Source organism: Cynocephalus volans, chromosome 3, assembly GCF_027409185.1.
Source record: "Cynocephalus volans isolate mCynVol1 chromosome 3, mCynVol1.pri, whole genome shotgun sequence".
NCBI classification, from domain to species: Eukaryota; Metazoa; Chordata; class Mammalia; order Dermoptera; family Cynocephalidae; genus Cynocephalus; species Cynocephalus volans.
Window position 1 is genome coordinate 179,629,289 of NC_084462.1, and position 27,947 is coordinate 179,657,235.

Genomic DNA, 27,947 nt, shown 5'->3' on the forward strand with positions numbered 1-27,947 from the left:
CCGGGGTCGGGGGTCGGGGGTCGGCAGCGGCGGCTCGGCGCGCGACTCCTCGCCCCGCGCTCGTCCCTCGCTGGCCCCGTCGCGGTCCGGTCGCTCGCCCGCCGCCGGCGGTCCTCTCCCTCGGGCCGCGCGCCCCGCCCCTCGGCCGGCCGGCTGGGCCCGACGGGGGCGCGAAGCGGAGCCAATGGGCGGGCGAGGCGCGGACAACGCCCCGGGCCCTGCGCGCCGCCGCCTCTCCTCATTGGCTGGGCGTGCCCGGGCGGGGGGACGTGGCGGGCGGCGCGGAGGGGCCGCAGACAAAGAGTGTGCTTGGTGCGCCCGCCCGCGCCGCCCGGGCGGGAGAGGGCGCGATGCGGCCTCAGCTGCGCCGGACGGCGCTCGCTCCGGGCTGGGCCCGGGGACCCTGGACCTGGGTTCGGATTCAGACGCCGCCGCTGAACCTCAGCGTCCTCCGCTGTGTGGTGAGGACCCTGCCGCGATTACGGACGTGGAGCGCCGGGACCCGCGGCCTGCGGGCTCGGACACAACTAGTTGTGACACTCCTGCGCGCCCACCTGGCGGCGGCTTCCGGTCTGCTGGCCCAACACACGGGGTCCTGAGGGTGTGAGCGCGCCCGGGCGCTTCCCGCGGGTTTGGGGCACAGGGGAGCGAACTTTAAAACGGAAGGGGGCCGTGGTGTCAAGGGTGCGCCACGGACTGCAGGCTTGCGGGAGCCGCGGAAGGTTGTGGAGCGAGGGAGGTCCCCGGGCAGGGTCGAGAGCTGCGGGGCGGAGCAGGCCAGGTGGTCAGAGGGGCCGCGTGTGACTCAGGAAGGGCCCCCCCCGCCCCCCGGGCAGGGCGGGTCAGGCGGAGGGGGACAGCGCCTGGCCCTGGGTCACCGTGGGGGACGCGGCCCACCAGGAGTCCCTGACATTCACAATGGCAAGGGACCCCCTCCCTGCCCTCCGGCCCTGGGTGGGGTCCCAGTCGGCGTCGGCCCCAGCGCCGCAGGCGGTCCAGCCTGTGCGGGCTGGAGCAGGCCCCGGGCGGTTTCTCCTGCGCAGTGAAAGTCAACAGCCTTAGGTCGGGGTCCAACTTCCTGCTCCGTGGCCTGCTGTGCAGACCACATTCTGCCACGTTCCCAGGTTCCAGATCACACAGTTATTTCATTTGCCTGTTACTGTTTGTGAAATCCGAATGTGGATTACAGTGGATGCACATCTCATGGGGACAGGTTTTAAAGGTCATATGTATTTGGTATTAGGAGATATGTGTAGGTGTTTGTTAGTAGCAGAAGCCTGGTGATACAGAGGCCAGGACTCGAACTGCCGTTTTCTTTTATTCTTAGAATCTAAGTAGAACATTAAGCAGAGACCCAAACCCAGGTCTGCTGACTCCTAGTCCAGTGCTCGTGATGGCTGGAGGGCCCCGAACTAGGGGTCTGGAGGCCTGGGTTTGAATTTCGCCAGGTATTGGGAAGGGAGGAGAGGGCCCCATTGGCCAGAAAAGCAACAGCACGTGTGCCCCAGGAAAAGCCCAGACCCAGAACAGGGGCAGGAGCTGGCTGTGGACATACTCAGGTAGCTGGAGTCCTCCTGAGGACAGTGTTCAGACGGGGGCCTGTTGGGTTTGGGGACAAAGGTCAATACATGGAGACCAGTGGAGGGATGAGCTCTGGGGCAGATCTGAAGAGGCCTGCACAGGAGCCTCAGGACAGGGGTACCAGTGGGCTGCCCCCAGCCAGAAGCACCCTGACGGCAGGTCCACGGTGAATCCTGTTCATCCTGGTGTGCCCCCAGGGCTGCTCAGTCAGCATTGGGTGGGGGCATCAAGGAAGGTGTGAAGGCAGGCACTGGGAGGGGCTGGGGTCACTCGGGTGGGCTGCTGGGTTTCTAAACTTTGTAAAACCACATCTCCCTAGAGTCCTGTGTTTTCCTACTGCCTGAAAGTCACTCAGGTGGTGACTGCCCTGTGCTGAGGACAAGACAGGCCAAAGCCTTGACATCTGTGGCAGGGCTTCCAAAGCAGGTGGGGAGAGATCAGAAAGGAGGGGTAATCAACTCTTTGTTTGTTGGCAGCTGGCCAGTGAGGGGATCTGAACCCTTGATATTGGTGTTACCTGCAGCACACTCTAACCAAGTGAGCTAACCAGCCAGCCCCAGAAAGGAGGAGTAAAGAAATCGTCGCCAAGTAAATGAGAATGTGATCTCCACATCTCGTTGCATGCATTACATCAGCAGTTGGGTTCCGTGTCTGTTGTTTTATTTCATTTCCTAAGGATAAAATTACAGCACAGAATGTGCTTTTTCAAACTCCCCACGTTCCAGAGCCCCAGACCTCCCACCTCAGGGGAGGCTGCCCTGCAGGACTCTGTCCAGCCCTGAGGACCTAGCCCTGAAAAGGCCAGAGAGGTCTGAGGACAGCCAGAGGGACAGGGGACCAGGGGTCCAGTCAGTTCACTGGAAGTGTGTGCTGGAGTTTTTATTTTGTATGCTTTCACACTGTCTTACACAAGGCAAGTTCAGAGTAGAAAAGCTAGAAACACCAGCAGGTGAAAAGGAAAAGCAAGCTATCTTTCTCCCCACCCTGGATTCTGTTGAACTGACTGGCAGGAGGCAGTCGGTGCCCCAGCAGGAGCTGTTTGGGCCCTGGATGGAGAGTGAGGCTGGAGCCTGGGGTGCCACATGGCAAGTCAGGAGGAAGTGGGGAGGCTGAACTATCAGCTGTGTAGACTTTCTAGGGAGTTAGGCTGTGCAGGAGAAGTGCACAGGTCGGGGGCTGGGGGAAAGTGCAGTGGAGACCTGAGGTGGGAGCCACCTGAGCAATATGCAAAGCTCCTGGATAAAGACTTGGGAGGGAGCTGTCAATCAGCTTCCCTCTCACTTCGAATAAAACCCAAGCTCAGTGCCATGGCCTCCGAGGCCCAACATGACCTGGCCACAACCTCAGTTCTCACCTTTCACCTCCTCTGGCCTTCCCGACAAGCGCACACTCCCAGCTTGTTCCTACCCCAGGGCCTTTGTACTGGCTACTCCACCTACCTGAAAGCTCTCCTGCCCAGCCTCGCAGGGGTCACCTTCAGAACTGTCTTACTTCTGACTCCTCCGCAGGGGCTTGGCTTACCCTCTGAGGTGGTCTGAATGTTTGTGTTCACCCACCCCAAATTCATGTGTTGAAATCTTAACTCCCAAGATGATGGTGTTAGGAAGTGGGGCCTTTGAGAGTGAAATAGAGCTCACTATTATGTACCCTCATAATGTACACTATCTGCTTCTGTAAAATTGCTTGCTTATTGTAAGTAACTCCATTTTGCCCCTTGTCTGACCTGCAGACTACCCCCCCACTTCTGCATGAGAAACCGTTGGCTCTCATAGAAACAGAAAACAATTACATAAAAACAGGAACCTTACACAGTGAACTGTTACATGGGAACAGGAACCATACACAATGAAAACTTGTATACTTGATTGCTCGAACAGCTCGTTCTCGGCCTTTGTGACCTAGCCCCCTAGCTTGCTCTGTGCACCTGGAAAATCTCGTGGGCCAATGGGATATAGTTTTTGTCTAAAAACCCCACAAGACCAAAGCCCGATGTCGTTCTTCCTTGGTTGCTCCTTGGGAGATGGAGTGAATAAACTGCCCTTTTCTGCACAAGTGGCATGTAAATGCTTTTCTTGTGGGAGGGTGCCTCACAACAAGAAGTGATGGGGCTAGTGCCTTTGTAGGGGACCTCAGAGTACTCCCTCACCCCTTCTGCCATGTGAAGACTCAGCAAGAAGGTGCCACCTGAATCAGAAAGCAGCCCTCACCAGACACTGGATCTGCCAGCGCCTTGATCTTGGAGCTTTCCAGCCTCCAGAATTGTGAGGAACCAATCTCTGTTGTTCATAAGCCACCCAGTTGATGGTATTTTTGTCTTAGCCAGAATGGACTGAGATGTCCTCCCTGTCTAGAGAGTAGAGCCCCTGCGTCCCCCCATGATTTTCTCTCTGTGATTGTCATCAGTCTCCAGGGCAAAGCTGCTTTTGTCTCCTTTCCCAGCCCTAGACAGGACCTGGCTGGGGAAGGTGACGGGATCCTGGGTGGGGACCCCACTGGCTGATAGCTTTCCTGTCTCTGGGCTTGTGACAAAGAGAGGCAAGGAGAGGTGGTGGGTTCTAGTAACCGATTTTTTATTTTTTGGTTTCCAATTTTTCAGAAATGTAATTTAGAATTAAAAACATCAGAAACAGCGTTTCTGGGCTGCAGTCAGCCATGGTGAGAAGAGCCAGGAATGGGTGTGGCTGTCCTGGGGGAGACAGAGCCAGGCAATCTCTGAGCCCAGCCTGAGTGAGGGAGCCTGGGCTCTGGCCTTTCCTGTTGTGTGGCCTCGGCCTTAGGTTTCTCTTATAGACTTCTGGGGTTGGAGCCAGCCAGGGCGTCCAGTGTGGCTGAGTCAACTCCTAGGGAAACAACTGGAAAGACAGACCTAAGGACAGAGAACTTGGGAGCAGGTGGGTGCAAAACCTGCACTGAGACCAGCCTCTCCAGTGGTTCTTAGGGGGCTTTGAGGGTTGATACTGTCTCCAAGGCCAGGTTCAGGAAGCTCTTGCTTTTAAATCTCAACTTGGGCCCCTCCTGGCTGTGTGACCCCATGAGCTTCTTGGCCTCACATTTGTCTTCTGTGAGAAGGGCTGGGGAGGACTCCAGGGGCCAGTGAGTGCACCTTGAGGGACCACGCCCAGCCAGGCACAGGGTAGGGACAGGACCTGGCCTTGCTGCCCTTCCTCCAGTGCAGGATGCTCTGCTTCCCTACTGTAGCTGTCGACACCTTTGTGGGAAATGGGAGAGGAATTAATTAATTGGTGGAAGTACTAAAGGGTTTCCTAAGGGCATCTTTAATTGACTGGATGGGTGGGGGGAGATCCCAGCCCCCACATCTGGACTCTTGGCCCTGGCTCAGAAAGGTCCCAGATGGCAGCTGAAGATGCTGTAGCAAACAGGACAGGTGGCTTTGTGGCAAGGGGTCAGGGGCTGAGCTGTTGGTTTGAGGCCTGGCACTGATGAGTAATAGCTCTGCCTGATGAGTCTTTCTTGCTGTGAATAAATAAAACTGCCCTCTGGATTTATCTCCAGCCTCTCCTCCACTTGGTGAGAGTGACCCCGTCTCGCCATTGAATCCCTTCTGGGCCTTAGAGGGTAGAGGGCCTGGGACCCCTTGGAGACAACCTCCCAAGTCCACAGTGGCCAAAATTTTTTTCTCCCTTGAATTTAGTCAACCCCAAAGTTGCCCCTACATTGTGCGGGTTCTGTGCATTTCTGCTTGTTGGAAGCATTCGCGGTGTCCCACGGCTGCTGTGCAGGTGAGCTGTGGGCCTCCTGGCCTGCTGTGTGCCATGCAGAACCTCAGAGGGAGGCTCAGGCCAGATGAGGAGCTGAGCAGAAACTCAAGATGGAGTGATATATATAGACACTGACTGCTTCTTGAGTAAAAATAGAGCTTAAGGGAGCCTGTCAGGGGTACCCAGGAGCCAGAAGGCCAAGGGGGTGGTCCCCAATTGGGGTCAAGACACAGGCTGGGTGCGAGGAGCTAGCCTGGCGTCTGTGGACACACTGGGTGCTGGATGCCCATTCAGCCCCTCCTGCATTGCCCTGGCTCATGGGGCCCAGCCCTGGGTCAGCACTGGGTTGGAGCTGAGGCCCAGGCAAAAGCTGGCCTGGACCTGCCATCTATCAGGGTTCCTACTGTCACAATTTGGGGATGGCTGGATGAGCAAGCAGGCTGTCCCATGCAAACAGGCTCCCCAAGGGCAGTGGCCAGAGGAGGGCAGCAGCGTGTCCCCACCTGGGCCGAGGTTGGAGTGGTAGGGCGAAGTTGGCACCGTGGGGAGGCAGGAGTGGGCGGGAGGGGAGAGAAAGCCGGCAGAGAGGTGACATGCACTGAGCCCAGAGGCGTGTCAGGGTACGTCACAGATGTGGCAGGCAGGCCTCTTCTCAGGGAGCACCCGATATGGGGAGACCCCAGCAGCTCTGGAGACGGGTAAAGAAAGGGATGGGGAGAAAGCCCTTCAGTGCCCTGAAACTCAGGTGTCCTGTAGTCGTTCAGAACCCTGCAACGGGACCGTGCCGTATTCCAGAACCTCTCACAGGTGGAGAGGCCTTGAGGGCTGGGTGCCTTCTCCCTCTGAGGGCTTCTCCTGTATTCCCTGCCCAGCCTCAGGCAGTCACCCTGCCAGGCACGAGCAGGGCAGCGTCTTCCTGGGGCAGCATTGTCCTGCACAGGGAGGGTGGTCCCTCCTCTTCTGGAGCCAGAATCTCCCCTCTGCCACCTGCCCCACTGCTTTGGGCTCTGCCGTCTGGAGTCCCCTAGCCGGCCCGTCCTCAGCCTCCTCAGGGACCTGACCCTCCAGCTTCTGTGGCTTTTCCCCTACAAGTAGCTCAGCTGGCCCCTCCCTGGTATTTTGTCCTCTCCCCTCCTCCACCTGCCACTGTACCACCAAGCTCTTTGCCTTCCTTGGACGTGCTGTCACTGCACCAGTGGGATGTGTCCAAGCTCTTTCTGGTCCCAACCAGCCCTTCGACCTCCCCCAGGCACTCACTGCTGGCATGGGGCACACTGGGTGTGCTGATAGGCATGCGCTCTTACTGCTGCCTTCTGGGAAGTCCCCACACCCCTTCAAGAGGGGCTCAGCTGTCTCCTCTTCCCTGAAGACTCCACGACAGCCTCAGACAGACAGGCTTCTGGGGCTCTTGCAGGGATGTATTAGTCCATTTCTGTTGCTTGCAACAAAATACCTGAAACTGGGTAATTCCTGAAGGAATGAAATCTACTTCTTATTGTTGTGGAGGATGGGCAGTCCAAAGTCCAGGGAACACATCTGGTGAGGGCCCTCTTGGTGGTGGCTCTGTACAGCAATGTAGGGTGTCACATGGCGAGAGAATGAGCTGAGCAAGAGCACTAAGCTGCTCACTCACCCTCCTCATGAAGCCGTCAGAACCACACCCGTTGCTACATGAGCGGATCAACCCACTCACAAGAGCATGGTCCTCACAATCTAATCACCTCTTAAAGGCCCCACCTTTCAAATGCCATAATCAGATTTCCCATCTTATTAACGCTGTTACTTTGGGGGTCAAACTGCAGTGAATTTTGGGGGAACATTTAATCTACACCGAGGGGCCTGCCACATTTGTCTGTTTTCATTCCTGGCTCTTTATAGTGGCTTGAAAATATGTCCACAAATTCTTCAATACTCCCCACTTTGAAACGTGAAGCCTAACTTCCCTCCCACTGAGTGTGGGCTGGTCTTATGGACTCATTTCTAGAGAATAGAAAATGGCGGAAAGGACAGTGTCGCTTTTGAGACTGGGTCCTAAAGGGCATTGTGGTGTGGTGAGGAACTGAGGCCTCCAGCCTACAGCCGTGTGAGTGCGTCACCTTGGAACCAGGTCCTCCCACCCCAGCCATGGTTCCAGACAACTGCAGCCTCATGAGAGACCCTAAGCCAGAGCCGCCCAGCCAGTCTATTCCCAGATGCCCAACCCTCAGAAACTGGGAGATGTTGGCCAACTGCAGGGAAAACAGAAAAAATTGTGAGGATGATAAATATTTCAATGTTGGGGTAATTTGTTATGCACTCATAAATAATATTATTAGGTATCTATCATTAGATGATATTAATTATCTGTAATTAATATAAGATAATAACACCATCTATTATGTATTATTAATTATCTAATGATAGATAATATTAATTATCTGGGGGCTGGGGACTACAGGTGGACAAGGTGGTATCTGGGTCATCTCTGTGTCCCAGTGCCCAGCATGGTGCCTGACACAAGAATATGCCCACTGGATTGAATGAATGAATGAATGATTGACAGAAGTCAATAGCTTCCTTTTCCTAAATAATCAGATATGATAGGCCTCAGGACCTGCTTTGGAGAGGGCCTCCCATTCCTCAATCTAACCTCCTTGGGCCGGCCTGTGGCTCACTCGGGAGAGTGCGGTGCTGATAACACCAAGGCCCCGGGTTCGGATCCCATATACGGATGGCCGGTTCGCTCGCTGGCTGAGTGTGGTGCTGACAACACCAAGTCAAGGGTTAAGATCCCCTTACTGGTCATCTTTTTAAAAAAAAAAAAAATATATATATATATAACCTCCTTGTGCCTTGGATCTGAGTGGGGTCAGAGGTCATTGTGTTTAGGTGACCACCCTAAAGCCAGGACAAGTGGCCTTCTCAGCCCTTCCAGTCAGTGGGCTCCAGGGTTGAGACTACCCCTGGGACTGGGCATGAAGGGCTAGATATGTGGCCAGCAGGAGGCGCTGCAAGCAGCAGCCTGAGTAGGGCTTGGGTACCTGGGAACTGTGAAGTCCTCATTCACAGATATGGAAACTGAGGCATGGGGGTTAAGTCAATTGGCTGTGGTGTCATCTGTGGCAGAGCTGGGCCTCAGATTCCAAGTCTTTCCCAGAATTCTCTTCCGCTGTTTCTCTCTTGGCTGCAGTGTCTTCTTCTGTAACACTGGGATGGCTCCAGAAGGCCAGGAGGTTCAGTGTACTGCCTGTGACCAGCTCAATGGGAAGGTCTCATGTCTCTGCCAGCAGGACTGGGGCTGGAGCCCGGGGTCTGCCCCACCTGTGTGCCCCATTTCCAGGGAGAAGGCCCAGGGAGGAGTGGCAGCAGAGAACGCCCTGTGACTGGTTTTGTAGCTTTGAGGTCTATCCTGGGGGCCATGCAGGCTCAGAGACCCTAGGCTCAGGGCTCTAACCCCTCAGGACATCAGAGGGAGGCCAGGGTGTCTGGGAGGACTGGGGTGGGGGGTTCATCCCACCCTGCACATCACTCACACCTCAGAGACACTCCTACCCCCTCCCAAAGCTGGGCGAGGCTGCAGCAACTAGTCGGGCATGCCAACCCTACAGACCCCAGAGGGCCAAGCCCAGCATGTGTGGGCTCTCGTGTCCTGGTATGGGGCTGGCTTGTCCCATTTTAGAGATGAAGAAGCTGGACTCAGGTAGGTCACTGCCTTGCTCCTGGTCACAGAGTGAGCAGCCAGGTGAACTGCTGGGGTCTCTAGACCTTGTCCAGACTTGCCAGGGAGCCCCATTTTCTGGGAATGCAAGGGCCGCTGATTTTCTCTGGAGCTGGGCCAGCCCCCCAGTGCCCACTCTGGGCTCCTGAGCCAGGATCCATACCTTGGAAACTCAACTGTCCCTCCTCAGCCCCTCCAAATCCTGCCAAAATGGCAAAATTCATTAAAATTTTAAATAGTTCAGATGTGTTTGATCCACGAATTACCCCTCTGGAAATGTGCCCCTTTGAAATACAAAAGACCTCAAATTGTGTTTATTGGAGCAGTTTCTGTAATAAACTGGAAACAAGCCTCAAGCCGATCAATAGTGGAATTAAATCATAATTCACATTTATAGAGTGCCTGCTGCCTGCCAGTTACAGCTCCAAAGCTCTACAGCTATGGCCCTTGGTCCTCCCAACAATGGCATGGCATTAGGTGATGGAATTTTCACTTTACGGATGAGGAAACTAAGGCCCAGGCAGGCCAAGGGATTTATCCAGGTCCTGCAGCTCGTGGTGGCAGAACGAGGGCTGAGCCCAGGCAGCCGGGCTCAGAGCCTCAGCTACCCTTGGGGCACTGTGGATGAGCACAGGAAGGCAGTGGATCCCCAGGTATCCAGGTGGCAAGGCGACCAAGACTCATTGCTAGGGAAAGGAAGGAAATCACAGAGTTATTTTTTAAAAATTAGTGTTTGGGGCTGAGCCCGTGGCGCACTCGGTAGCGTGCTGCGCTAGCAGCGCGGCGACGCTCCCGCCGCCGCGGGTTCAGATCCTATATAAGGATGAGCGGTGCACTCCCTGGCTGAGCACCGGTCACGGAAAAAAAAAAAAAAAAAAAAAAATTAGTGTTTGCCCAAGTCCCACTGCAGGGCGGGCCCAGGCCTGGCTTCTGGGACTCTCATTTCTGTACTGGCTTCATCTCCTCCATCTGGAATTGTTTTGTTTTTTTTTTAAAAAAAAAGATGACTGGTAAGGGGACCTTAACCCTTGACTTGGTGTTGTCAGCACCACGCTCTCCCAAGTGAGCCACGGCCTGGCCCTTGGAGTTGTTTTTTATAACATGTAGTTAAAGTACAAATGCACTTTAGAATGCGTCTAGCCCTTACATGGACCTCAGGCAGAAAGCCTGGCTGCCCCAGCCCTGGGTTTGTGCAATGTCTGTCTGCCCCTGGGGTTCAGCCCTGGCTTTCCTCGTGTGGCTGGTCACACACGGCGGAGCTCTGGTGCTGCTGGAGGAGGCCAAAGCCAGCCTGTATGCCAATATCAGTGACCCTGGCCTGTCAGTGAGGGTGGCCCTGAGGTGACCCCAGTGGGTACCCCCGAACTCCACCTCTGTTATCCATGCAAGACTGGAGGTCCATCACCTGTTGAAAAAATCAAGACTCAGAGAGGTCACACCACTGGCCCAAGGTCACACAGCTGGGAGAGGCAGAGCCCTTAGCCAAGGCCCCTGCCTACCCAGCTGGCAGGCGACCTCTTTGCCCCTTCCTGGGTCAGGTCAGACCAAGGGTGGGGAGGTGACCCTACACTGGGTCAGGAAAGCTGGGCGGGAGGTGGGAGGAAAGGGCATTTGGAGGTGATTGGGACCCTCAGTGCCCGCTCCCTCCAGCTGCCCCATGGCCAATGGGCACTTCCACAGTCTGTCCGTGTTGGGCAGGGTACAAGCAGCTCCGTTCTTGGTTCTGTTCTTTTGCTACTTTTTGTTATGGACTAGAGCAAGCGCCATAGCCCTCACGCAGACTGAAGGTTTTGTCCCGCTAGCCTCTCACTCTCCATCCCTCCAGTCCTCCTCTTTTCCCTCTTTTCCTTTTTTTGGCAGCTGGCCGGTGCAAGGATCGAACCCTGGACCTTGGTGTTATCAGCTGCATTGTTTAAGTCAACTCCAGACTTCAGGCCATTTCGCCACTATGTCCTTCTGTTGGCATGTCTGAAAAATATGGACATTTTCTTACAGAACTTTGATGTTATTGCGCTGAAAAAGAGTAACAAGTATTGTGTAAAGTCACCTAGTGCCATCGGCTTTCTCCAAGTGAGGAGACCCGAGAGGGCAGCATCTCTGGGGGCACCACCCTCGGAAAGAGAAGGTGTTGGTGGAAAGGATGGATAGGCTGATGGGTGGCTGGGCAGGTGGGTGACACCCCCTTGAGGTGTCCCCTCGATATTTAGGGCCCAGCACAGTGTGGATGCAGAGGGTGTTGGCTGGTTAATGGCCTGTCCTGCGCCCTGCAATCCTGCCTCATCCCTTCCTTGTGGGGCCCCTGCCAGGCTATCCATCCCTTCATCCACCCATCCATCCACCTGTCCATTCATCTGTCTGTCCGTCCCTCCCTATCTTTCCATCTATCTGCGCATCCCTTCATCCCTCCGTTCATCCGTCCATCTGTCCATCCATCTGCCTTTGCATCCCTCCATCCTTCTGTCGCTCCATCCATCTGTCCATCTGTCCGTTGACTCATTTCCTCACCCATTTATTCTCCTTAGCTTCCCCAAAGTGCCTGCCCTGTGCTGGGTGACAAATCCAGCATGACCCTGGCTGCCAGAGGCTCAGAGTGAAGAAATGTTCAGACCTGCAAACAGCAGCCTGAACAGTGAGGTGTCATGTTTTCTATTTCTGTCATGGAAAGGGGTCAAGTTTGGGCATGTTTGTTCAGGAGACAAAGGGCAGGTGAAACTTAGCCGCGTGACTGAGAGAACATATTTATCTCACGTGTCACCTCCTGGGCTGCCCCAACCCTCCCCACCCCTGCCCCACTACTCCCCACCTCATCTCTACTTTATTTTTCTCCTTGGTACTTACCGCCATCTGACATGCTCTGTATTTTAGTTATTTGTCTGCTGGTTGTCTGCCTCTCGCCTTCCCCAGAACATAAGATCCAGCAGGTCGGGGACTTCTGTCTGTCATGTTATTGCTGGGTGCCGGTGCCTGAAACTTGGCATGGGCAGGTACGCAGTGTTTGCTGCATGTGTGGAGGGCAGGGGCTGCAGTGGGCTGTCGTCCAGGAGCTGACACTGCAGCTGCGGGCTATGCAGGCAAGTGGATCTGAACGTGAATTTGAGAGAGTTGACACGCAGGACTGGGTGTGGGGTAGAGGGAGAAAGGTGTCCAGGGCAACTCCTGGGCTTCTGGCTCAGGTGCCAGGGGTGGGTGGCACTTAATTGCATTGGACACTCTGCAGGAAATGTGGGACTAAATGGGTCCCTGTCCTTTCAGTTAGATGACATGCTTCAGGCTCCCTCATTGTCCAAGGTACAGGCTTCTCGAGTTTAGAATCTGCAGTGGATCCTGAGGCCCAGCTGCATTTGCCCTTCCCAGAACAGGCTGTCACCTCCACCCTTCTAGACCGTGCTTCTATTAATGCAGCTTTAGCATTTGGCTGGCCACTCCCACACAGACATGTCCAGAGCTTGTCCTGAGTGGTCACAGACATGAGGCAGTTGCTATTCCCATTTTGTGGATGCAGAAGTGGAGGCACAGAGAGGTCAAGGGGCTTGCCCGAGGTCTCACAGCCATGAGTGGCAGAGCTGGGATTTGAATGCAGACAGCCTGGCTCCTGCCCAGATGTTGAGCTTGTCTCTCTAAAGGCCAGGAAGGGCATCAGGATGGCCTTGGACAGGCCACTTCATGCCCTTTGCCTTCTGCTGTGGCAGCTGGCACTGCCCACCCTGTGTCCCTCCACTTACCTGAAAATAGAACAGTGCAGGGGGAGACAGCCCCTCTGTCAGCGCTCAGCCTGTTCAAGGCCAGCCTGCAGGTCAGCCCATCAGAGGTCAAGAAAACAGATGGACACACAGCTTCCGGCCCTGTGGGCCAGCCAGTCAGTGCTGCCTGGACCCCAAGATGTTAACGCCTGTCCCTTTTGCCTGTTCCACCAGCTTTCTGGTCAACAGATTGTTGTGTTGCTCAGCAGCTGTGTGACCCTGGCAAGTGCACTGCCTCCCTGAGCCTCAGTGTCCCCTGGGGTCACCTCCCAGGGTTGCAGTGTGGGTCACATGGGGGTGTGTGCTGAGTCCCTGTACACCAAGACAAGACTCACTTCCTGAGGGCCTCCCTGTACCACCCAGGACATCAGAGAGGGTGGGTTGTAAGAAAGTGTCTGCAGATTGAATCCAGCCCTGCTGTCTGCATGGCCTTGAACAAGACCCCTTGCTGGGTCTCAGTGTCTCAGTGGCCCCATCTATAAAGAGGGACCATGAATGCTGCCCTGCCTCCCTCCTGGGGCTGCAAGGAAGATCCCATGACGTGGTGAATGAAGAGAGCTTGGTAAACTGTACAGTGGGGTACACGTGTGAGGGGGTCACTAGTTTTACAATTACTGTGGACAGAAGCAGCCTCTTAGTGGAGTGGCTCCCCTTCAGGACTGCCCTGGCCAGCCTGGCTAGAGGCTGCATTGGCAGCCCCGTCCCCAGTTGAGGCTGGGCACCAGGGCCTCGGAGTCAGAGACCCACTCGGATGGAACGCATGACAGTGACGGAGCAGGGCAGTGGGATGATGGGGAGCAGATGGAGGTGCTGCTCCTGGGTGGGCTGTCACCCCCGACTCCTTCCCTCCCTACCAGCTGGAGCTCCTTGAGGACAGGGACTGCCTCTTATTTGCCTGGGTGTAGCCTCAGCCCAGAGAGTGGTCGTTGAATGAATAAGTGGGGGTGCTTGGATGGTTCCCTGGGCAGGAATCCTGAGCAGATCCAGGGGAGACCCAGAGGACACGGAGAAGGCCTGAGCTTGGGCTTCGATGGGTGGAAGCTGTCACAGATCCATCTCCAGACCTCCTCAGGAGGTGTCTGGATGTGGCTGGGGCCCAGCCCTGCGGTGGTGGGGACAGTGATTCTGCCTCCTAGGGCCTGGCACCTCCTGTGACCTCTCACACACTTCCCTGATACCTGGATCTCCAGGGCACTGGGATAAGGGTACTTGGGGGCTGGGTGGGAAGGTGTCCAGCTGTGTGGCACGTGGGTATGGGCATCGATCGCCTGCTTCCCAGCACAGCTTTGGCCCTGCCTTTGGGCCACTGGTCAGGAGGTATTTAAGCTCTGAGAAGAGTGGACTGGGAGATGCTGAGGTCACCCCAGTGGTGGCACCAGGTCACTCTCAGGCAGGCAGGCCCAGGGCCTTCCCTCTCGTCCACATTGTCCATGGATTTTGTGGCTGGAGCCATTGGAGGTAACAGACAGGGATGGTGGGCTGTGTAGGGGACTGCACCAGGAAGAGTGGGGGAAGGGCACAGTGTTCTGCCCGGGGGGGGCCAGTGGGGGTGGGGGCTAGCCTTCCAGCAGCAGTGGGGTTTGAGGAGCTCCCCCAGGAGTGGCCAGGACCTGATGTGGACTGTAGGTGCCGGGAGGAGAGAGCAGGTTCCTGGAGACTTGGGGTGGGCGAGGCAGCCAGGGAGGTTCTGGTAGGAGTTAGGGGAGTCTGTGCTGGCTTGGGGGCTAAGACAGGAGGCTGAGAGCAGGCTCGGGACGGGGCTGGAGTCCAGACATGGGGGCCACTTGGGACACAGAGGGTCACTGCCATATGGGCCAGGGGGAGACTGGGAGTCCTTGGTGTGGGGAGGGATGAGAGGCCCCAGGAGAGGGTGGATAGTGAGGGGAGACAGGGCCTGGGTCCTGTGGCGGGGACTGGAAGGCTGAGCCCCGGCCCTGCCTGTCCTGCTGGCTGATTTGCCTGATTTGCCTGTTCTGTTTGCCTTGATGGGCCTCTGTGGCCTGCTTCTGGGGCCAAACTTTCTGCTGGTTCAAACTGTTTTTCCTCCTGGGGAAAGGGCTGCTTGTGAAAGACTGATCCAGAGAGATAACCAGCCCACTGGACTGCAGGCTCAGAACAGGGCTCTGGCTCCTCCCAGGCCATCGATCGCAGGCTGTGGGGCTTGCTTGTCCTGTGAAGCAGCAGTGTGCAGCTGGTCAATATTTCTCAGAACAGTGTGGGGGGTTAGGAGAGGAGGGCAGCTCCGAGCCAGGGGAAAGACCAGGGCCCTGGCCCCACCGGTGAACTTTCTGAGGTCCTACTGTGTGCCAGCCCAAGGCCAGCCACTTCCCAAGGAGGAGGTTCAGAGAGAGGACTTGCCTTGCCTGAGGTTACACAGCCAGGAAGGGCTCTTCCTGAGAGACCAGTATCTTCCCTCCAGAGCCCATGGGAAGGCCTGGGTGAAAGGGCCCCTGCTCTGTGATGGGCCCCAGGGCACAGGGTTGCAGACCAGGGCTTTGTCCTTGAGGAACTCTAGTTCTGGAGGTGGGGATGGCATGCACAGGACAGCAGCCAGGCCACAGGATAGGGTTCTGGTCAACATGTTTCTAGGCACAGAGATAGTCCAGAGTACAGAGGTCAGGGAGGGCTCTGGAGAGGAGGCGATGCTGTGGAAGGGCTTTGATGGATGAGTAGGAGTCTGTTGAGCTGTAGGTGAGGGTCAGGGAGGGTAGTTCTACCCAAGCCACTCAGTCAGTCCATTGCTTTACGCCATTCGTTCATTCATTCACTTCATTCTCTCATTCATGCATATTTATTGAGTCCTGGGATACACAATAAGAGGACACAAGGTGTGAAACCACGGGGACTGGCCTGTTCCCTTTGGCTTCCCTACGGCAATCTGGGAGTTTGGACATTGAGGCCCTGGTGTCAGGAAAGGAGAAAGGAATAGGATGGTGGCACCTGGCCCCCTTGTCAGAGGGCGGGGGCCCTGGTCCAAGACTGGGCTTGGCACCTGAGGACTCTCTGCAAGGCATAGGCTCGTGTCCCACTTTGTTCCATGCACACTTGTGGTTCCAGGCAGTCCTGGCTCTTCACAGAGCCCGTGTGAGCCTGGGCTCCCCACCTCCCAGCCTTTGCTCAGGCTGTACCTACCCTCCTGCCACCCACCTCAGCTGAAATGCTAGTGACCTTCCTGCTCACAGGCAAACCCTTCCCACATTGAGGGCTCCTGGGCAAGGTCTGCCTGGCTCAGAGGCAGGACCCAGCAGGGGGTGGGCTGGAAGTTCTCCCCAAACATGACACCAGTTGGGAGGCTGAGGAATGTCCTTGGTAGGAGGCAAGGCAGATGAGGCACTGCTGGGCCAAGACTCAGGGAAGGAGAAACCACTAGCAAGATTGGCAGAACTTGCTCGGAGCCTCAGTTTGCTCATCTGCAAAACAGGGGTCGCTCTCAGGATTAAGGAGACCTGGTGCGGAAAAGCCAGATGTGGGGGTCTGTTCTCAAGGTTCTCAGTCAGGGATCACCCGTCTCCTCTTTCTGTCAAATGGGCTCAGACTGCTGCCAGCCCCTCACCCGCTCTCCTCACCAGGTGCCTCTGATTCCCTTCCAGGCATCAGCGGCGTTGCTGTGGGCTACCCTCTGGACACAGTGAAGGTGCGGCTACAGCCAGGCTCCCCTTCCACCCAGCCCAAGGCCCCTGCCTGGGCTATGCCCACCCCTAGTGTCTCCTGCACCCCATCCATGGCCAGAAACCCTTTCTAGAATGCTAATTAGACCCAGTCCTCTCATGCTCAAATGCCTGCAGTGGCTCACTATGGTCCCTGGGACTATGTCAGTTCCTCTTTCTCATCCCTGTGCCTCAGGTTCTCCTCTTAAATGTGGCTCACTGTCCCTGCTCCCACAAAGCAGCAGAACTGTGGCAATCAAAGGGATGACTGTCCCCTCCCCAGGGTGTGCTGACCTTGCCCTAGGCCTGGAGCCACCCCTCCCTGAAGCTCAGTTCTCCTCCAGGTCAAGATCCAGACGGAACCGAAGTACACAAGCATCTGGCACTGTGTCCGGGACACATATCGCCAAGAGCGGGTAAGCCTGGGGCCAGGGGATGGGCAGGGGGATGTTGGAGCCCCAGGCCTGCAACTCGTGGACCAGCCAGGTGATGTTGAACCCCTCTCTGGGCCTCAGCTCTCTCTCCTTCCAATTGGGAATAACTGTGCCAACCTCATGGATTCCTCCGAGGACTAGAGCCAGGCAGCTGGCATGCAGAAGGGGCTCAGAAGGAGGTTACTGCTTCCAGGAGAGGGTCCACAGGTGGTGCTCAGGACTTTGAAGGTTAGGGAAGGGACCCATGTGTTCCATTCCTGTCCCCTCCGGGCCAGAATGATGTCTGACTCTCAGCTCCCAGAGCAGCCCCTCCTCCTGGCTGGGCCCCTGGCCTGACCTGGGCCCTGTTTACCAGGTGTGGGGCTTCTACAGGGGCCTCTCGCTGCCTGTGTGCACTGTGTCCCTGGTTTCGTCTGTGTCTTTTGGCACCTATCGCCACTGCCTTGCGCACATCTGCCGGTTCCGGTATGGCAGCTCCGAGGCCAAGCCCGCCAAGGCCGACATCACGCTCGCAGGATGTGCCTCTGGCCTCGTCCGCGTGAGTGGGTGTGGGTGAGGGCCGAGCTCCGGGGGCGGCAGGGCTGGGGGGCCTTGGAGAGACTGAGAGGGTCTGGGGAGTCACCCCCCAGCAGGCGGGGAAACCAAGGCTCAGTGAGGGCAGAGACTGGATGCAGGCCGTACATGGAGCCGTAGACAGTGGGTGAGGAGCCAGTGTCCTGTCAGGTTGGGAGCCTGAGCCATCAAAGCCCTGGGGCCAGCCTGCAGCTTCTCGGAGCCCAGGCTCCCTGACATTGCCATGGGCAACATGAGGCCATGGGAGGCCAGGGCCAAGGGTGTGGGGCATTGCTGCAAGCACCATCTCATCCCTGCCTCCTTTCCTACCCCAGGTGTTCCTGACATCACCTACTGAGGTGGCCAAGGTCCGCCTACAGACACAGAAGCAGGCACAGCAGCGGCGACCCTCAGCCTCGTGGCCCTCAGCTGCACCCTCACTGTGTCCTGCGCCCCCAGCAAGTCCAGTGCCTGGACCCAAGTACCATGGGCCATTGCACTGCCTGGCCACAGTGGCCCATGAGGAGGGGCTGCGGGGCCTCTACAAGGGCAGCTCGGCCCTGCTTCTCCGGGATGGCCACTCCTTTGCCACCTACTTCCTCTCCTACGCCATCCTCTGTGAGTGGCTCACCCCCACTGGCCACAGCCAGCCAGGTGAGTGGGGGCTGGGGCTTGGGAGGGTGGGGTGTTCGCCCAGCGGGAAGAGGAGGCCTAGGGGAGGTTGTGCACATGCATGCTGGTGCCCAGTGTGCAGTTGAACCCAGGCATCCTGCCTCCTAGGCCAGGATTCTCTGTTCCTTCCACACTAAGAGAGTCAGGACAGACCCACTTCTGTCACAGATCACTGTGTGGCCTTGGACGACCTATGTCCTCCTCTTCCATGCCTCAGTTTCCCCACTTACAAAATGAAGGATGGGAGCTGGTGGTTATCTCAGTCGGTTAGAGTGTGGTGCTGATAACACCAAGGTCCAGGGTTCAATTCCTGTGCTGGCCAGCCATGAAAATTAATAAATAAAAATAAAAAAATTGAAAAATGGAGGATGGGCCGGTAGAGTGAGCCCAGGGCTCATTGCAGCCTGGCCCTTGGGCTGGTGCCCCCATCAGGCTTCAGATCAAGGCACTTGTGGTCTCTCCCCCAGATTTCTTGGGCGTACTGTTGGCTGGAGGCTGTGCAGGGGTCCTGGCCTGGGCCGTGGCCACCCCCATGGACGTGATCAAGTCCCGCCTACAGGTAGACGGGCAAGGCCAGCTGCACTACCGGGGCCTCCTGCACTGCATGGTGACCAGTGTGCGGGAGGAGGGGCCGAGGGTCCTCTTCAAGGGGCTGGTAGTCAACTGCTGCCGTGCCTTCCCTGTCAACATGGTGGTCTTTGTCGCCTATGAGGCTGTGCTGAGGCTCACCCAGGGTCTGCTCATATAGCTGGTCCTGATTCCCCAGGGGCCAACCTGCTGGCAGCTTCCAGAGGTCACAGTTGCTCGAGGTGGCAAAGGGGAGTGTTGTTGGGGTTGGAACCCCAAAGGGCCATCCCCCAGGACAGCTGGGGAGCCTCGCTGAAGCCAATCAGCAAGGCCTGAGCATGGCCTGCCCAGCTACTGGCTACAAGAAGGTCAAGGGCTGATCTGCCACCAGCCCAGGGTTGGCCTTAGGGCACAAGAGCCAGGGAGGAGTAGGCCTCCTTGCTGAGGGCACCTGTCACATGGAGTTGTTAGTCATGTCACTTCTTCACTCCAGCTTCCTTATCGTGCCTCCCCCCAACCCCCTCACTGTGTCTTCAGAGTTCCCCTGCATTGACCCGACTGTGCACCCAGCCACCCTGCCACGTCCCTACCGCTCAGCCCTGCACTGCTGTTCAGTGTGCTTTTCACACACTGTCCCCTCGGGGGCAGGCTCAGCTGGTCTCCCTCCCACAGACAGGGCTCGAGGCAGCGAGGCAGCCCTGGGTCAGCACCCACCTCTGGCTCCGACCAGGCTTGTCCCCTGCACCAGCTGCTCTGAGAGGGCACTGCTGGGACAGCTGTGCTCACCTGGGCTTTGGCTCTGGCAGGGGCCTGGGTCACCATCCGCGCCTGGGTGGGGAACATGGTGCGAGGTTCACTCACACACCCTCACTCTGCCTATGGAGGCGGTGCCTGCCATATGAGGACCCTGAAGACTCAGGCAGGAGCTGTTGTGAATAAAATGTTTCTGAGGATGTTCGGTGGTGTTGCTCCATGGTCTGTGGGGCTGCTGACCTATTTCCCCACCTCCAGCTCATCTCTATATGTGGGAGGTGTGGGGACACGGACAAGTCCTCCAAGCCGGTGTGGCCAGAGCTCCACTCTGCAGGTGGCACTCTGAGGCCCAGCTCAGCACCCTGGGGGGCCCACTCCCTCAGCTCCCGGGTTATGGGGACCTGGCTTGTGGCACCGAGCCCTGCCATGTCCAGCATGACACCCGCAGTCCTCGCCACCCCCATCCCAACCCACCCACTTCCTGAGCGAAACCTGGTTCCAGCTAGTTCCTCCCAGCTGCCCTGGCCTAGCCACCCCTTCGAGGGGTCTGCAGGTGGGACCCTGTTTTTGAACTGAACACCTTCCAGTGTTCTGGCCAAAAAAACCTCTTTTCTGTTCCCTCCTGGGCTTGCTCCTGTCATGCTGGTCCCTGTGTTCATTGTGCTCTCGGGTACTTGACCTTATGCCCTTCGCTAGGCATGCCCTCCCTGTCCTCTGCCTGGCTAATGCCACATCTTAGGCACCACCTCCTCCAGGAAGTCCTGCCTGCCTGGCCATCAGGCTTTTAGGTGTCATCTGCTCTGCTCCCATGGGGTCCTGGTTGGTCGTATGGTCACCCATCTGCCTTTACCCCACCCCCACCCCAAGAGCCTGCAAGCTGCCCAAGGGCTGTATCTAGGTCCAGGGCCCGGTGCATCCTAGGTGCTCGGGGTGTGGGATGAATGAAGTCCTCTAGTAGATTCCTGGAAGTTCACCTAGCTTAAAGAGTTAAAGATACTGAGATGTTCTGTCCAAATGTTGGGAAGAGGGCATCAGCCCTCTTGGAACCCTCTTGGGAAGGGTTTCGATAATTTCTCAAGCCATGACCCTGTGACCACTTGTGTCAAGAAGACCACTAGAGTATCCACTGGTTTTGACCTTGGAATGAGAGTTACTGGCAGTGCTCCTGGCTCCCCAGGTCACAGTCTGGGAGATGGGTGCCTCTGGCATGGGCTGAGCCTGCGTCACTGAGCAGCTGGCCCAGCCCATGTCCCCAGGGCTGACACCGGGGAAGTGTCTTTGCAGGAAGGGCCCTGGTACTCACTCCCTTTACAACCTCTTGGTGGTGAGGACCAGTCCCTTCTTTAAAAATGGGTATGTGAAAGACGTGGGAAAAGGGGCTAGTCTGGAATTGTATAACCTGGGCAAGAGGTGGGTCTTCTCATTAAATGCTGCCTTCACAAAGTCCGGGTTGTGCTTGAAATTTCAAATGGGAGCTGAAGTGTGGCCCCCCAAGGGCTCCCAGCGCCATGAACTGACCAGAGAATCATGGGCTTGGGGGGAAGGGCTGACAAGCATTCCGCCCTGGCTCCTCCCTCCCCCAACACCCTGGAGAGCGACCTCTGTCCAATGCTGCAGGCCTGGGCTGGCGGCCAGAGGCAGGCCTGCTTCTCCTCCCAAGTGCTGTCCTGCCACCGCCCCTCCCACGTCGTCACCCACTCAGTCCTCCAGCTGTTCTGCATGCTCTTCAAGCACCGTCCCCTCAGGGGCAGGCTTAGCCGGTCTCTGCCCTCCCTGAAGACAGGGTACTGCTGGGCAGCGAGGCTGCACTGGGCTAGCCCCCATGTGTGTCTGACCAGTGGACATGATCATCTGGAACAAAGCTGCTGTTCCAGCGGAATTCCCCACACCACGGGGTGCTGGTTACTGACCTCATACCTCCCCTCAAACACCTGTGGAGCTGCCACACCTGTCCATTCTAGACTAGACAAGCCCATTCCTCTCAGGGATCTTCAAGAAACCATGGTTTTTAGCACTAAGTGGTGGGGGTGATCAGCAGTGGCACTGGTGAGTCACCTGACCATCAGACGCAGGGTACTCCTCCCAAGACATGAGGCACCACTGCTCTCTTGGAGGTCCCAAGAGGTTAAGGGACTTGCCCAAAGCCACACAGCTCGCCCCTCCCTGGGCCGAGGGCTGCCAGCAGATGCTCTGGCTGGGTGGACAATGACAGTGGCAGCTCCCTGGGGACTTCACACATCGCCCCTCATCTTATCCACTGGTGCAATGGAGCTACGAGAAGTCCCACTCATTGCCCGGGGCAACATGGCTAGTGAGCTTTGTCATTTCTGTGGGTGGCTCACCCCTGCTGGCCACAGGCAGCCAGGAGAGCAAGACTGGGGCCTGGCAAGGCAATGGGAGGGGCTTTGCCCAGTGGGACTCGAGGCTGGAAGAGCCCTAGATGAGGTCATGCTGCACGCCAGTACCCGAGTGGGGACTTGAACCCAGGCCTCCAACCTCTGGTGAGGGGACCTCAGTTCTTACATTTGTAAAATGGTTCTTCTGTGTGTGTGGAGACAGCCACACTAGTCAGGACAGACCTATTCTGTCACAAAGTCACCATGTGGCCTTGGACAAGTCATGTTCCCCTCTCCCAAGCCTGTTTCTCCACTTGCAAAATGAGAGAGCCCAAGGCTGCATATGGCTGGGCCTCTGCCCTGGCTCCCAGTTTGGGCTCCCTGTCAATACACAACAGCACCTCTGAGCACCAAAGCTAGCTACCTCCTCCAAAAAATGAGGACAGCAACTGCTTACATCCTCCACCAGGCTGCTGAAAATATCAAATGAGGTGTGACAAAGCCAGCCCCAGGACACTTCCCAGCAGGAGCGATGCCCAACCCGAGCCAGTTCCTGGAAGTCTGCATCTCAGCCCTACAGGGTTTCCAGTGTGAGTTTTCATCCCCAAGTACAGCCCCACCAGACTCAAAGGCCATCCATGGAAGGGCGAGGGGAGGGGCCGCAGTTCCTGGCAGCAGGTACAGCACAGCCCTGGATCGGCACTTATGCCTCTGCCCCCTCCTCAGATCTCCCAGACAGAGCACAGCAACACAGACAGGGGCGGAGGAAGTTTATTTATGCCAAACGGTGACACTGGCTCAGAGCACCCAGGAGTAGACCCTGAGCCTTTGGAAAGGGCATATACTTCAACCAAGGGCTTTCCCTGAGATATGGCTTCTGCTTTCTCCAGACTAGCATGGTGAGTGATCACATGTGGCTGGCCCACAGACACACTGTCAAGGGCTTAAGGGTTGCACCAAGCTTTTCTTTCTAGCTACATCTACCCACCCAGGGACATGGCCAGTGCACTGCTCTGTGCTGACTTCTACTTCAGTCCAGTGTCAAAACAAGCATCTGCAAAGGCAACAGACTCTCCTCAGCATCTTACACAATCAGAGGTAAAGCGACCACTGGTTTCCACAAGATGGAGTGTCTAAGATCATTTGGTAGAAAAATAACTAGTAAGTTAAGGAAAATGAGCATGATTTCTGGAGTGCAATACATGCATGGTAAGTGAACTGGAGAGTTTCACTCACAAGATCCAACTTAATAAGAACTGTCCAATTCTGTCCAATATTCAATGTTAAAAGCAGCTTTAAAGTGACTTGTCAAATGTGGAGCAAAGCTTTTAGCCATCAATTTTTTTTTTTTTTTTTGGCGTGGGCTGATATTGTTCCCATTAAAATTTCCGACATCAATTTTTCAAAGCATTTTTGAGTTTTACAATAATGACATTTTAATTCCATATATACATACATAGAATACATATTTTGATAGAACAGGTTTTGAGAGTATCTTTGGAACCCTAGGCTGCTTTCAAATGGACAGTCCTCTGTGGACCAGAACTGGCTGGCCTATGGACTTCCAACCAGAAGCTCCACATCCTTGGGGCTGCTTTGTGGGAGAGTCTCACAGCTGGACTTCTCTAACTGACCATGCAATGTTAGCCAACACCCAATCACCCTGTGGTGTTTTGCCAACAAGAGACAGAAATGATAAATGAATGGGAAGAAACAGTATTGATAACACATTTACAGACAGGCCTGGTAATTACCACATGACAGAAGCCTACAGGTAGTGGCAATGTGATTGGGCTGGGATTACCGATAAATTATGTCTCTATATAAGCATATATAAAATAACTGTTACTAAAAGTTGAAGGACAACTTCCGGGGCGTCATGAACTCTTTCACGATCTCATCAGTGACCTCCTTGCGCCGGGCCTGGTGCTCGGCGATCAAGGGCTGCAGAACCTCTATGAGCACTTTCTTGAGCTCGCCTGTGAGCATGGCTCCACTGGTGTAGTCCTGCCCGGGAGAAGACAGAGCATGTGAGGGATGGCTCCACATGCCGAGCTGCTCCCACCTGCTCTTAGCACACACCGCTCACACAGAGTTACTGCTGTGGTAACCGTAACAATAACCTGTATCTTGAACTACACTTTTCTTACAATGGGCCCATGGGGAGTACAATCCCCACCACCCGGATACTGAGACCCTTTATTCCAAGCATACTAAGCAAACACCTGTTCTGGTCAGCCTCACCAGCTTCTAAGAACTCAGCTGGTTTTTTTTCTTCTTCTGATTGTGTAAGTAATACACACTCCTTAAACAAACTTAATAAAGTACCCATACCACAAAGCAGCAGCAAGGTAAAGACAAAAATCACCTGCAATTCCAAAACCAGAAGTTGATGACCACTGACAACATATTGGCATATTTTCTGAGATTTTTTTCCCTGTGTATTTTATTTAAATATAGTTGACCTCTCAATGCATTTTTGGTTTGGTATCCTTATTTCACTCTCTTAGGCATATTTTCCTGTGTCACTAAAACTCTTTTAAAATAGTTCAAGACTGCATAATGATCCATCCCGTAACAATTCTTTTCTTCCCCTGAGGTCTAGAGACAGACTGCAAAAATTCTTATTTAGAGTCTCCTCTGTCATACAGAGTCTGTTCTGAACTTTTTGCTATTATTGTTTTCAAGCTTTTGCTATTATCATTTAAAGCTTTGTGTGGAAAGCTTTTTCTTGTTCAGGATTATTTCCTTGGAAAAGATTCCAAGAATTGGGAAAGCTGAGGCAAAGGCTATAACATTTTGGGGCCCTCGGTACCTGTGGCCACGCTGCTGGCTGTGAGGCTGAGCCGCTGGCACACTCCTGTGGGTGAGCCTCGCAGCACCTAGTTTATGAGCTCTGAGAACACGGTCCACGGTAGCCCAAACAGCCCTGCTAATGCTGGAGGGGAATGGCTTTAACCCTGATGCTATTTCTCTGATGACGAGTAAGACGAAACCATTTTCTGTGGTTACTGGATAAACAGCAGTTTGTCAGCCATCTGTTCACGTGTAAGGTTTCTTGGCACATGGTTCGAACATGCAGCAACCCCACTCAGTTTTTACCTTGGTTCAGGTGAACGCCTGCTCCTAAGGCCCAGCTCTGTGGAAGCTCCCACCAGCCCGCAGGCCCTGCTGCCCTTGGGGCCTCCCACCTCACCTTCCTGATCTGCTCGAGCTTGTCATCGTCCTCAAGGAAGAAGGTCAGGTACATGAAAGACACGTCCACATCGCAGTTGCCCCCGAGCTGCCTGTGCTCCTCAATGGTGTCTTTCCCTCCGGAGAATGCGTGCTTGTTGACCTGTCCCAACAAGAGGACGCAGAAATGCTAGTCCTGCCTGTCCTGTGACTGGACATGGCCGGGAGACCATGTGGGGAAAGTCAGCCCAGGAACCGCTTTCTGTCTCATCAGATTCTGGCCCAGAGGAAGGCCAAGGCTCACAGGTGACAGGAGGGGCCCCCCAACTCTTCTTTCCTGCCAAAACTGGGGACCGGCTACAGGGGGGCTCACTGCAGACAAGGGAACGAGAAGGGAGGGCAGATTAGTTCTGAACCCCCAGTCCCCAGAGACACAGCAGAATCGAGCCAGGAAAACCAAAGCACTAACTGGGCTGAAATTTGAGGGAAGTGTCCTAAAGTATTCTCAAGTGATGAGCTTTAGAAAAAGGATGAGCTAAAGTCATCTTAAGAGTAAAGGAGACAAGCGGGACAGGTAGCTGCTCTCGGGACAGGTGTACTATGTTAACGGGGAGCAGAAAGCAGCACAGCCCTCTGACAATGAGGCTCCTGCCTTGTCCACCGCAGACATGAGAACCAGGCACAGGACAGGCCGCAGAGGGGAAGCAGACCCAGGCAGAGTGAGCAGGCAGAGAGGGCCTGCAGGCAGGTTTCTACTCAAGACAGGCCAAGTTCCAGTAGCTGGAGAAAAACTCAGAATTAAACAAAATGGGTTTAGGAATCATTGAAGATAATCTTGGAGAAATTAGGGCCAAGAAGTAAAAGAAATAAAAGCCAGGAAGGATAGACAAAATTCCTTCACCATTTTTTTTGGTGGCTGGCTGGTATGGTCTTCAACATTCTTTCAACGAGTATTTGAGAAACCTACCACACACTAATGGCATGCAGATCTTCTTTTCAAATGGGGAAAGTGGGGGTAGAGTCAATAAATTCTAAGTTGATATGTTTAGTAAGTCTCCCCAGAATTCCAGAGCAGATTTCTAACTGGATAATTTAGGATCATCTGGAAGCAGCAGATGAATGTTAGGGGCCAAGATCATAATAAATGAGGGGTCAAAAGGAACCCATCTTCTTTTTGGTGGGGCATTGCTAAGTGGCTGGTCAGGGAAAGCCAAACTTGCTGGGGACGCCTGGGCAAGGCCTTGCACTAGGGGGAGCTGGTGCAATCTGGCTGGCCGGTGGGTGGGCCTGGGGGGCTGAAAGAATAAAGATAACAGGTGAAACGTTCATCTTACCTTTACTTAAAAAAAAAAAAAAAAAGATTTTATAAAATAAAAAAAATTAATTCATGAGAAGTACAAAAACTATGGAAAATACCAACTAAACAGGAAGAAGAAAAAAACCACCTAGCACTGAATTCTCCTGGGGTCTAAGTGCCCTTGGGGCAGGTGCTGTGACACAGATGGAGTCACTGGTTGTGGCCTGGCCCAGCCTTCCTTGCTGGCCCTCCCCAGGGGTGAAGGTACAGTCAGGAAGAAGGTCTGGGAACAGTCTCCCAAGCTCCAAGGGCAGTTTAAAAAGGTATCAAAGGCCCTCTGTATGAGAGGTAAACAAGGAGCCCCCACATCGCTTTACCCGGGCAGGTCCCTCATCCAACAGGGAGACACAGCAGATGGGCCATACACAGTGGCTGTTAGGCTCATTAGAAACATTTTATCCTCAACTACCCAGTGACCTCTGTATTGCTTTCTCCATCTTACAGGAGAAGAAAATGAGGCCCAGAGCGTCCAGAGCCTGCTTTATGTGGCAGGCAGTGGCGGGGCCAAGCACACCGGGCTCCTAGGTGGAGCTAAAGACCAGCAAGTGGCCTACATCTGCCTCATGTGGGACCTGTCTGGTCCTCAGTGATGCTGGGGAACAGTTCATAAGGCCTGACTTACAGGAAACCAACAGAAAAATGGGTTTGGGTTAAGGTGGACAGCAGTCTCGGTGGTGGGGCCCAGAATGTTGCTACCAGGATCTAAAATGATGGAAGTGGGTGAGATGTGCCCACACCATAGTGACTCTGTGTAATGGGAGATAATGCCAAGTGGGAGGTCTGGGCTGAGGGGCAGGGACTTGATTCAATAACCAATCTCTCAGAGCCAGTAAGCTGTGGGGAACCAGTCCAATGGGGTGGTTGAGCTGGCCTGAAGGAGTGCCTGACCCAGGGCCGCCCAGAGGGCCCTAGGACCTCTGACCCTGGTGCCCGAGGCCATCTCTGGGAGGGGGCACTAAAGGGGCCTCTGACTAGAAATGATGAGTGGGGGCCAGGCTGGCAACCTGTATCACCATGTATGTCCCAAGAAGGGGCGATTCCACATTTAGAAGTGTTGCCTGTGGAAGGTTTTGACTGGTTCTGTGGGCTCTGACAGAGTCCACATGATAGCCCAGGAGAGACACCTTTTAGCTCATTCTGCACTGTCCAACTACTCACTTTTTGAACTAAAATCTTAAATTTGGGCAGCATGCTACAGTTTACAAACACTTTTTTTTTTTTTTTTTTAAATGACCGGTAAGGGGATCTTAACCTTTGACTTGGTGTTGTCAGCACCACGCTCAGCCAGTGAGCTAACCGGCCATCCCTATATGGGATCCGAACCCGGGGCCTTGGTGTTATCAGCACCGCACTCTCCCGAGTGAGCCACGGGCCGGCCTTACAAACACTCTTTATATGTGACCTCATGTCAGCCCCACCTCGAGTCTAAGCAGCCAGCATAACTATTCTCACTTCACAGAAGACACCTGCACAGCCACAGTCACTCACAGATCATGGCAGGTAAGTAGCAGGGCCTTGTAGGATAATGTGAAATATATTTGGTCTTTGTTCCTGAAACAGAGGCCCTAAATCCCTTGTAATTTTCTGAGTTATAAGGGTGATAGGGGGCTCGCCCAGTTAGCTTAGTTGTTTAGAGCTCAGTGTTATAACACCAAGGTCAAGGGTTCAGATCCCCATACCATCCTGCTACCAAAAAACAAACAAACAAAAATCAAGAT

General features: G+C 55.1%; 2 protein-coding genes across 5 annotated transcripts in view; one reads left to right on the plus strand and one right to left on the minus strand.

Annotated features, from left to right (window-relative positions):
* Nucleotides 1-184: 184 nt before the first annotated feature.
* SLC25A47 (solute carrier family 25 member 47) lies at nucleotides 185-19,562 on the plus strand. The gene is made up of 6 exons (XM_063090174.1): nucleotides 185-461; nucleotides 16,328-16,371; nucleotides 16,729-16,800; nucleotides 17,174-17,356; nucleotides 17,706-18,024; nucleotides 18,510-19,562. Exons 1-6 carry the CDS (start codon nucleotides 185-187, stop codon nucleotides 18,788-18,790), a joined length of 1,176 nt encoding a protein of 391 aa, XP_062946244.1. The 3' UTR covers nucleotides 18,791-19,562.
* A 2,889-nt stretch (nucleotides 19,563-22,451) lies between these two features.
* The window catches only part of WARS1 (tryptophanyl-tRNA synthetase 1), a 36,375-nt gene continuing 30,879 nt past the window's right edge, over nucleotides 22,452-27,947 (minus strand). For all 4 annotated transcript variants that reach the window (XM_063090582.1, XM_063090583.1, XM_063090581.1 and 1 more), the window contains 2 exons: nucleotides 24,895-25,035; nucleotides 22,452-23,705 (listed from right to left, as the gene is read on the minus strand). In XM_063090582.1, coding sequence (XP_062946652.1) covers nucleotides 23,547-23,705; nucleotides 24,895-25,035 — 300 coding nt within the window. In that variant the 3' untranslated portion in view covers nucleotides 22,452-23,546. The remainder of the gene's footprint in view (nucleotides 23,706-24,894; nucleotides 25,036-27,947) is intronic.

What these genes read in the sequence shown, in the direction of transcription:
- SLC25A47 (XM_063090174.1), top strand. Translation starts at nt 185, where the DNA reads ATGGGCGGGCGAGGCGCGGACAACGCCCCGGGCCCTGCGCGCCGCCGC. An exon ending in TCAGCGTCCTCCGCTGTGTG is followed by an intron (nt 462 to 16,327) that starts GTGAGGACCCTG and finishes ATTCCCTTCCAG; the next exon opens with GCATCAGCGGCGTTGCTGTG. An exon ending in GTGCCTCTGGCCTCGTCCGC is followed by an intron (nt 17,357 to 17,705) that starts GTGAGTGGGTGT and finishes TTCCTACCCCAG; the next exon opens with GTGTTCCTGACATCACCTAC.